Below are 11494 nucleotides of genomic sequence, written 5' to 3'. Positions count from 1 at the left end.
GACTTACTTGGCGCTTACAAAATTACCATCAATGACCTGTTAGATTGTGTTTTAGAATAGGTGAACAATTAGCATAGACCTCCCCAGCCCATGTGACAGTTCTGGATGCTGAATCTCTCTGTTTCACCAACGAATTTCTAAAATACAATACAATCACATTCAATCGTTCGGACATTTCCCCCATTAGCAGCCTACACTATACCCTCGTCAACATACCAGCATCAATGTCGAGCTATACTGCAAACAAGCAAAAAAGAACTTATCCCCAACGATTATGGTTAATGTCTTTCTTCTTAAGGCGGAAGTGCGCAATACTGTATAGGAATGTTAACTAACATCTAACGGAATACATGCAGTGAAAAGCGCGTTTGGTGTTGTTACGTTACAGATCAGGTTCAACACCTGCGGCACGCCTGTATAAGGATTTAGTTCAGTCATTACATATTTCCTCTTTTAAGAAAAGGAAATATTACGCCGTGTCTAGTCACTGCTCGAATTGCCTTAGTTTGACAAAGTGCTTAATAAGAAACGGACATTACATACTGTAAGACAATCGATTGTTCGAAGGTCAAATACATCCGATGTATTACATAGTATTTACCCCGAAGCTCAGCCAAGAAATAAAAAGGTGGGTGAAGGTCAATATCGTTTTGCTTATCAACTCGCTAAATCTCGACCGTTTAATTGATTGGAAGTGTCAAAATGATGCCTCTACGATTCCAGAATGTCTCCTCTCCTATCGACCCCCCCCCCCCCCCTACCCTTTCTCTCGACACCATTCTACCTCGCCTTACTCTCTCTCTCTCTCTGAGAAACTCTTTCAAAAACTTTGTCAAAGTTATGAACTTTGCGCATTTCTGGACTAAACTAAAACGACTATATATATAACGTCAACGAGACCTCAGGGCTACATTCCCTGATCTAAAAACCCTACATTCGTCGATTGTGTCATAATGTTAGGATAAGTGGTCACGCGCTACTTTAAGTGATGAGCCTAATGGTTATTAAATGTTTCGATATGTTGTGGACCATTACAAAGCTCTGCAATCTGTCTAACATAGGTTGTATTGTCAAAGCCGTCTGTAACAAAACACGGTTCTCCACGTTATGAGCACACTTTCCAGTGAAAAACGTGATGATAATTTTTGCGGACATATTATGACGTCATTTAGACACGTAATCAATTGATCCTCCATACCCTACCATGGTTGCATATTGTTTACCTGGAGTCTGGAGCCTCCTTTGAATAGGTCACAGACAGAGGTTACGCCTCCACAATACTCCATTAACTGATAAATAATTCGACTAGTACAACTTTTATCGTTCAAATCAAAATGTCATATATCCGGCACAGGAAGCGACAGTGACATAGGCCTATACAAAACACAATGCATGTTGCAGTTATTTGATGTGATGCGGGTAGTGGTCATCAATACAGAGCGCTCGTGATATATCATAACACAGAACAGCAACGATTGGAAGAAAGTGAGTCATAACTGAACTACCAGTGCCTTTCAGTTGGTTGTGTCCTGGTCAAGAAGCTATAGCCATAACTGACACTGCCTTTATATATATTTAACGGTGAGTACAATTTGAACCATCATTTCGCGTTATCTTAATCCGGCGACCTAGAAAATCTATGATATTTTAAGTGCCACAATGAAAGCTAATAATAACATTAATAATAACATTTAATAATAAATAAAAACATGGATGTTATATTTTACGAAATTTACGATTCGAATTAGAGGCACGCGAACGCGGCTGGCGACACCACTGTGGCTTGTTGAAGCTTAACACAAATTCCCAATTCAAAATATTTCATTCCATGGTGAGTGTCAGATGTGTATCTTGGATACTTCTCAATAAACAGATTGTAATATTTTTGAACCGTCTGCAATGTACCACAGTAAGTTTGGTGACTTTTTACTCTCCCTGCATCAGTTAGGATCCAATTTGGTTGATCAACTTGTTCGCTCAGTTCTCGTAATGGATGTAAAATATCAAATTTCAGTCAAACTGAAGCCTTCCATTTAAATTTCCAACTTTTAAAGTTTAAAGAAGTATTGACCGAATTGTATGAGGCTTTTTGTTAGACGATTTGAGGTCGACATTAACTTATTAAAATATCGAAACAAGATGGCAGTATATGGACATTGACCTTTGACCTCTACCCTTAACAACCACATAAGTAATATTTTAAATTTGTTGTGGAACATAACAAAGCTTTGCAATCTGTTTTTAAAATATCGAAACAAGATGGCAATATATGGATTTGCAGATCTCATCTCCTTCATGATTGTATTCTTGTCATCCTAATTTTGCTCAAAAAATATGCTATTTGTTTACATATCTAGTTTGAACTTGATAGGACTTACGGTGTATTGGAGTTCGAGACACACTTTTTCGCACAATTTAGGTCAAATTTACTTTTGTTCTCGACTTAAACATACCAAAATCTGCACTAGTTAAAAATTTGTCTCATCACACTCTACATATTTTGTGGTTTGATGCCTTTTTTCCTTCAACATAAACTAGCTGAAACCTTTTTTTTAGGGTTTTTACCTGACCACCATTGACCTATGACGTCATCAATCACGCAGGCACTAAGTTTACATGATCAGGTAACTATACCGATCAAGTTAGAACTTATCAAACGTTACACCTTAAGAGGATTTCGCGACACACTTTTTCGCACAGTTTAGACCAATTTGACCACATTGAACTTTGACCTCTTCCCTTAACAACCACATAAGTACTATTTTAAATTTGCCCCATTATTCTCTACATATCGTGTAGTTAAATGACATTTCCCTCCATGTTGACAAGCAGAAAATGGCTAAAATTAAATTTTAGGCTGCTTAAACCTTGACCTCTGACTTTTGACGTCATCAGTCACGCAGGCACGACGTTTACATGGTCAGGCACTAACCCACCAAGTTCGAGCTTGTCGGACGTACGGCAAGCCGTTTTAAAATTTACCTCGTTATTCTACTTAAGTAGAACTTATTCCACTTAAGTAGAATACAATTAAGCTTAAGTGAAATTAATTGCACTTAAATAGAATTGCATTTTACTTAAGTTTAATTGTATTCCACTTAAGTAAAATTACCACTTTCTTTTAAGCTTAAGTTAAATTCAATATCACTTAAGCGTTATTGTATCCTATTTAAGTAAAATAGAATTCTACTTAGGTAAATTTTAATTTAGCTTAAGTAAAAGTGTCATTCTTTCTTACTTAGTCTAAATGAATTTTACTTAAGTAAAATTGGATTTTACTTAAGTAGAATATAATAAGTAGAATAAAATTAAGCTTAAGTGAAATTGCATTTAACTGAAGCTAAATTGTATTCTACTTAAGTAGAATAAAAATGCACTTAAGATAAATAGAATTGCATTTTACTTAAGTAAAATTCAATTCTACCGAAGTAAAATACAATTTAGCTTAAGCAGAATTGAAGGATCGGTCGTATGGCAAGCCGTTTTAACATTTACCTCGTGTGGAGAAGTGGTTGTTCTGGGGGCAATGTTTACATGGGTACCATGCCTTGTGGTACTACTACTGCTAGTACCACTGCTTGGTGGTATGTCGTGTTGTAGTCGTTCCCTTGCCCTCAAAAGTGCTTTTCCAACTGCATCAGCAACAGTTTGCAACGATTGATTGGCTGGCTGCATTTTCCGAATGTCTAACGTTCAGACTCAGTGATAAACATAGCTTTGCTTCATTTGCTAAGGGTAAGTATGGTGTTATGACATGTTCGTACATACACACAACTACAGATGATAAGTATATGGCAGTATGGGGGCATGGCCGCAAATAGTTACGTAACTAGTACGTCTTGCACGTGACTCTATAGGTCTCGCAACACAATTAATTGTTCCATTGACTTACACACTAACCTCATCACTTTCAAGACCTGCCAAAGCATAGATAGAATAGATAGATAGAAAGCTTTAAAGCTTTCATGATTAAACAAGCTTGACATTAGGTAATTTTACCTTTTTTTCTGACAATGGTTAACCTTTTGAGCGGATGAACACTCCTCTTATTGTGGTACGGTACACAATTACAGTATACAAAGTGGGACTTCGCGGCAAGTAGAGTGACGCAATGAGTAGCATTCTGATTGACCAATCACATTACACTGAAACGTAATTCTATTTCACTTAAGTGAAATAGATTGACCAATCACATGTCACTTAAGCGGAATTCTATTTCACTAAAATAAAATGCAATTCTGCTTAAGTGAAATTGAAAAGCCATTTTTCTGAAGTAGAATAGCATTTTACCTAAGTAGAATTGAATTTAACTTCAGCAGAATTGTATTTTACTTAAGTAGAACTGTATTTTACCTAAGCTTAATTCAATTAAGCTTAAGCTAAATTGAATTTTACTTAAGTTAAATACGATATAGACAAAAACCGTTTGAACTTTAGCTAATATGAATTCCGCTTAGATGGAATACAATTAAGCTTCAGTGAAATGCAATTCTGCTTAAGTGCATTTATAGTATCACTTAAGCTTAATTGTATTCTACTTAAGTGGAATTAATTCTGCTTAAGTAGAATAGCGAGGTAAATGTTAAAACAGCTTGCCGTACGGACGAACGGTCTAGAAGTCCGCGACACACCTTTTCACACAATCTAGGTCAGAGTGCCAGCCATAGGCTGGGCCCCAATGAAATTAACACAACTGATGACTTTATATAGTTATGCATATAACAAGTTTGGTTTTCTTACGTATATACCTCAAAAGAATTATACTCAGTTAAAACTAATAAACTTTTGGAAACGAAGAAGATCACAAAGTCTTAGAGTCTCAGAGTCTCCCTCGAGCCCCACCAGGGCCCATGTAACGACCTCTTAGCCTCACGCAGAAATGGTTTCGCGCCACACGCTGGCGTAATTCACCCGATTCTATGCCCAACAAATGTTGCCCTGATTTTGGTGTGTCCTCCCCTACCCAACACCACCGTACACCACCGCACCCAACCGTCAACCCTTAACACATACACTTCCAGACGCTACTGTGGCTTGATGAGATTTAAACCAAACTTCAAACTTTACAGAATATTCATGGCGAACATAAAATTTCGAAATAATCTGTCATTTGAGCACAATCCAATCGTAAAAATCTTATTTTCTCTTAAGTGTACAATTGGTACATAGCAACAAGCTCCCACAAGTATTGTTTAGGTTGACTGATTTCATCATATTCTTTTTCACGTTGGAAATTGTGAGAAAAAAAAAATTAGTAAGATGAGAAGTGATCGGTTTCTCGTACTTATTCTTGTGTCCTTTTGTGTGCAATAGACAGAAGTTAATTGCTGAAAGTTGAAAGTCTCTTTCAGAAGCAAAAAAATCAATAGTCTTTTATAAAAGAAGAAAAAAGAAGAGCTTTATGCAATGTTAAAACCACAAAAGGAAGGAAACTCCTCCTCCATAATCTATACTGAGATTATATTTCCTATCTGATTTGAATACCTTCTTTCTATTACTTTGTATTAGCGACACAAAAGTCGGTTTCTCTTCTTTATCCTATTGTCTTTCCTTTCAATTTGATAATTTTATATTGTGGAACAATATTTCTCCGTTTACTAGTTATATATCGCCGCTTCGAGTACAATGTAGGCCTTTAACGTTTTTTTTAAAAGCGTTGTATTATAATATCTGTAAATCTCTTGGACCTCATTAAGGGAGTTATGGGAAACAATGAAATTGAAACTGATGAATCATACTTATAAAAGTTGGAAGTTCATTTCAGGATGGCAAGTGGATTTGATTCAGGTTTTATGTCTACAATAATAATTAAAATGATGATGATGATGATGATGATGATGATGATGATGATGATGATGATGATGATGATGATGATGATGATGATGATGATGATGATGATGATGATGATGATGATGATGATGATGATGATGATGATGATGATGATGATGATGATGAGGAGGAGAAGGAGGAGGAGGAGGAGGATGATGATGATGATGATGATGATGATGATGATGATGATGATGATGATGATGATGATGATGATGATGATGATGATGATGATGATGATGATGATGATGATGATGATGATGACGACGACGACGCCGACAACGACGACGACGACGATGATGAAATATTATAGTATTAATTAGTAACAGATTCATTACTACTTTAAGAGTAATTTATTTGTTTCTCAACACTCAAGATTCGTTGCTTGACAACGCTAATTTGTAAGTGTTGATATATGAAATTATTTGTCATTATAACATGGCAAAACACACACTCGCGCATATATATATATATATATATATATATATATATATATATATATATATATATATATATATATATATATATATATATATATATATATATATATATATATATATATATAACAACTAGGCTATGGACGCTAAATGTTTGTCCAGAGGTTCGAAACCGATAAGGAAGGTCGTAATTCCACTGTAGGCGTTTGTCACCTGCATCGAACAATACTAGTTCTGTTTTTGGTGTCACATTTTGCCTTGCTCTAGAGATCAAACATGATGCTAACCAACTCGAAATAATTTGTGATTCCTTATACCGGATCTCGAAAGAGATACTTTGAACAAACTTTATGTTAATGAAATGGAGGTAAACGACAAGGCAAATGAAGATATATATAATTGAAATCGTAATGAGTTAGAAAATCAAGAACAGTTAATAAACTTCCAGCCCCCCACCGGGATTCGAACCGTTGATACGGTTCATGAAGTTTATGATTGTCTTCTCTCAATTCTTTTTGTAGAGTCTGAAATATAACAGCTCAGCACGTTGAATTTATCGTCAGCTTCGGAACAGAATAAAAGGCTGACGGGTTTACTGTGTTTCTACCGAGTCTTGTTTCCTCTCAGCCGAAAAAAGTGCCTTCAACTACGACGATACAGACGAGACCAGTCCCATCCGTCAACGGCGCGAATTGCCTGTTCTTGTACAGAAGTTAATACGTGTTACGACGATAACTAAGACGCTCTTTGTACAGTCTCCACGTTACTAGAAAGAAGAAAGGACGGAGCAAAAGATCTCTTATTGGTATTAAGAGTTAATAAACGACTGATTATTGCACGTAGACAAAATATTCAATTATTTTCAGTGAAGATAATCGATTGATACAATGTCGTCGTCCTACAATTTTACAGTTGGATCTGACGATTACGATGACAGTTACAGTGATCTTAGTAGTTATAATTTTGATGGGCCTGACGTGTATCAACGCTCCAAATTGTCTGCTACCATATACGATATTGCCCTCGTAGTCATTCTCGTGTTCGGGCTGATAGCAAACACAGCTGTACTTTCACTAGTAGCTTTCGTTCAAGAGCTTCGTGGTTCCTCTAATGTGTTTATTTCGATGCTTTGTGGTTCCAACATTCTTATTTTGGTTACCATTATCCCCCTAGACTTAGTGGACCAGGACTCATTTAAACTACCTCCCGCAATTGCTAATTTAAAGCATTACACATTACTCTACTGTTGTACAATCTCCGTATTATCATTGGTAATGTTAAGTTTTGAACGATGGTGTGCTGTAGTCAGACCAACATGGCATAATGTGATAGGGATTGGCTGGAAAGTCGCGATTGTATTTATTCTGGGGGCTTTGCTAGCACTACCGTACGCATTTACATTTGATCGGTCAGGAGGAGTCAGGGCAAAGGACTTCAGAGATTTCTTAGCCTATTACGGTTTCGTGGTCTTGTATGTAGTGCCTCTGGCCATTATTTTCTGCACGTACGTCTCCGTGGCAATAACTCTTTGTAGGCAAAGTAAGCCAATCAGAGCATCTGTGAAGGGTAACAGAAAAGCACGAGCTGGGCGAACCAAGATAGCAAGAGTGGTAATATGCCTGGCGATATGTTTTGCTGTGTGCTGGCTGCCTTTCCATCTTCTGGTTATATTTGCGATGTTTGACGAAAATTATTATAAACCGAGTGGTGCTACAGTACTACTGTTACACTGGCGCACGTGCTTCCAAATGTTTAACACGTGTTGCGATCCATTGTCAATCTTTCTGATGGGATCTCGTTTTCGAAGACATCTTCTTTCCGGCATATCGCGCATATTTCATGTACCGCCGAACTTACGTACGACACTAGGACGTTCAAGTCGAGATCCCAGTACGTCGGCTACGATGGTTCAGATGAAATGAAATCTTACGGGCATACAATGCCCTCAAGGCAGATTTGGAAAAAAAAAGAGATAAAAGTTATACTATCCTCTACACCCATTTCTTACCGTATATAGCTAGTCATATCCTCCCATATATGTCAAATGTGAAAGATTCGTCTTAATTATTGGTATGTTTTCATATGATCGTATAATTTCAAATGTCTTAATACCGTTTTTACGAACTGTTAAATCGAGATATATACTGTTAAGTTATCTCCTCTAAAAAAAAGTGATGTATAGTTCAATGTATACCCGTTACAAATCTCGACAGCCACAGAGACAATGGGGATATAGAGAACGGTGAGTGGCTGAGCCGTGTTGAGAAATTAAAGGAGGAGTGTCTGCATAGGCTATAAAGATGAAGAAGAAATGGAATAGGGCATAGCAAGTACTATGTTATAGGTGGGAAATACGAGACTGTCTGTCGCCTCTCTGTGGGATAATTTGAACATGATATTGGAGGATGAGTACCATATCTGAGCTGATACGTAAATATTTCAGTGCCTTGTGACATAGTATAGCAGACCATTCTTGTGTAAGGTGACCATATTTCTTAGGTGAGAATGTTGAAGGTGGCGAGTGGCGGGCCGCTAAGGGGAGGGGCGTCCCCCTCCCCCTTTTGACAAGAAAGTGCTAGTCTGGTAGAGCACAGACATGACATAATCAAAGAGTAGGCCGATATAGGTCAGCACAGGAGTAGCACGACTTCTATGTCGTATAGGAAACACCCTTGTACATTACTCCGCGTATATAGTAGGATAGGCCTATACCCTACCGTTATAATAGTCCTGTGTTTCGATCTCTGCGCGGATCGTCTGTGTGAGGGATAGGCCTATTTGTATATGCATGTTGGGTTTTTGTTGTTGTTTTTTTAATGACGTGTAATTTAAGTATAACGGGCAGGAAGGTATAGATTTTGCAAATTTTTAAATGTTGTGAATAAAAGCGTACATGTCAGGGATTTAATTCTGGGACAAAGTTTTTGGGGACACTTGTTAATCGGGGACGAAACATCGGAATGTTGGACTGTCCCTGAAACATTTGGGGACGTTTGGGTCACATTAGTTGTGTGGCCTGGATGGAAATTCGACGCTTTGCCCATTCCAGGGTGAATATGTGCCAAATCTTGATATTTGTTTTCATTCGAAAACATGAAGCAGAATGATGGAAAGGGTTTCTATTTAAAGTCTTTTCTCTGTCAAGTCGAACCGTTTAAGAGCCGATAAACGGTGATGTCAGTACCTTCATGTGAAATCATATCAGATATTGTCTTACCGTGGAATTTTGGAGTGTCACCTATCAACAGGGTAATATGTTTCAAAAACATATATAATATAGATGTTTTTAAGACTATCAAAATATAAATAGAATATATATATTTCTATTTATATTTTGATAGTCTTATTGTTACTAATTTTCGGCTGTAATAGTTTAGTATTTTAGTTTTATTGTATGCTGTAATATGCTATTGCTTTCGTCTTTAATTTCTGAATTTTATTGCTCTAATATTTATTGTTTGGACATTAATTTATTTTTGCAATTTTTAGGATGCAATAGTTTTAGGCTGTATTATTTTTAAGCTGTAATAATTTTAAGTTGTAATATTTTATGCGATTTTGTGAAGTGCTTTGAGATCATTCTTTGATGTTAAGCGCTGTATAAGAATAAATTAATTTAAATATATATATATATATATATATATATATATATACTGTATATATATATATATGTATATATATATATACTGTATATATATATATATACATGTCAAATATCATGAGTAGCGTGTACATTATTGGTTACCTTTATGTCAGTGACGTCATACGATTATCAAGGACTATCTCAATTGGCTATATGTTGGTATTTATAGTAATTGATGGGAAAAAATATTTAACATTATGTTTAATTTTAAATGTATCTTACATGCGATTTTGTACTTTACAGAATAACTTAGGTATAGGCTATATAGGTGTATATTCTATCATTGATGTTTCATTGTACTATGTACGTTAGTTATACGTATCCTTACTCGTGTCAGCATTAAATTCACTTGAAAAACACAGATTTGAAATTAATTGACATGTTTACGAAATCTATACTTTAACCGTTACTGGAATGCATTGTGAAGCAGTCACATAATTTCCATATAAATATATCATTTCTTCCACTACAGTAGGGGTTAGAATCTTACATGGACGTCAATGTTAAGGCATGAAAAAAAAATAGAAGAAGATGATGAAGGAAAAATTAGACTTAGAAATGCAATGATTACAGAAACCACGCGATAATAAGACTAACGTAATCGTAGTTAGGTAATTAATTATATTTTTAATTATGGAACGCGTGTATCAATGGTCCAATATTTTCGCAGAGGAATTATTTTACAGTATTAGTAAATACATGGTGTAGCGAGGCAACGGAAATGGTTGCAGTAGTTTAATTAATAAACGTTTTGTTACAGTCATGTATCGCAGTATTTTCACAAGTATTGTCACTGAGCTGTTGTTATACGGCTTCTTGCAAATGTCGTGTTGATTAAATGTGTTTTTTTGTTGTTGCTATAGTTATATGTTCCGGTAGTCGCTCGCTATACTCCGTAATCGAAGATGTGCCGCTTTTTGCAAGTCCGGGTGGTTTGCCAGAGAGGTTCTTCTACCATGCGTAGTTTGTGAAGGCGGGCCTAGTGTCAGTTACTAATAAGATAACGAACTGGATGAACTTTGTAGGAAAATACGGATGTTTCCTTGGCTGGGGGTTTAACAATTGGTAGTATTGAGAACAGTGCTTTGGGTGCAGGAGGTGAGATGTAGTATATAACGGAGTGTCGGTTAGGCTAACGGTAGTCTGTTAAGACTCTATAATTGAACAGCCTATAGTGTACCCTTCTTTTTCACAAAGCTGTTTTCCCGTATCTATTTGCTGTACTGCCCAGAGAACGCCCGCGGCAAACGCTTTCGATTGATTTGTATCGGATAGATACTCGGGCATGTAAAATACAGTGGGTAAGCAAATTCATGGTAGGCAGAAACGGACTCTGAGGCATGTACAGTCAAGCGAGAAAAAGGGTATCATTATAAACGACTTGGCCAAGACTAGGCTAACGGGGTTGTCGCTGCTGTAGGCTGACTAGGCTTTATCATCGGCTGTGTTCTGTGTTGCAGGGTACCGTACGTTTTCCGTTGCCATAACTTGTCTAGGACCAGAGCCGTATGTCTAGGACGCTAGTGTGGCGCCAGTGAGTGTGCGCCGCCAAGGTCATAGCGGCGTTAGTGCACGCGCGCCGCCAAGA

The 11494-nt window shown here is 36.9% G+C and overlaps 1 protein-coding gene across 1 annotated transcript; it reads left to right on the top strand.

Annotated features, from left to right (window-relative positions):
* The first annotated feature begins 843 nt into the window (after nt 1-843).
* On the top strand, nt 844-10671 carry LOC139979710 (bombesin receptor subtype-3-like). The gene is made up of 2 exons (XM_071990758.1): nt 844-1581; nt 6785-10671. Exon 2 carries the CDS (start codon nt 7151-7153, stop codon nt 8183-8185), a length of 1035 nt encoding a protein of 344 aa, XP_071846859.1. The 5' UTR covers nt 844-1581; nt 6785-7150; the 3' UTR covers nt 8186-10671.
* The last annotated feature ends 823 nt before the right edge of the window (nt 10672-11494 follow it).

The sequence above is a fragment of the Apostichopus japonicus genome, chromosome 14, assembly GCF_037975245.1.
Source record: "Apostichopus japonicus isolate 1M-3 chromosome 14, ASM3797524v1, whole genome shotgun sequence".
Classification (NCBI taxonomy): Eukaryota; Metazoa; Echinodermata; class Holothuroidea; order Aspidochirotida; family Stichopodidae; genus Apostichopus; species Apostichopus japonicus.
The sequence above is the reverse complement of the archived record's forward strand: the minus strand, read 5'-3'. Positions and strand labels throughout refer to the sequence as shown.

What these genes read in the sequence shown, in the direction of transcription:
- LOC139979710 (XM_071990758.1), top strand. Translation starts at nt 7,151, where the DNA reads ATGTCGTCGTCCTACAATTTTACAGTTGGATCTGACGATTACGATGAC.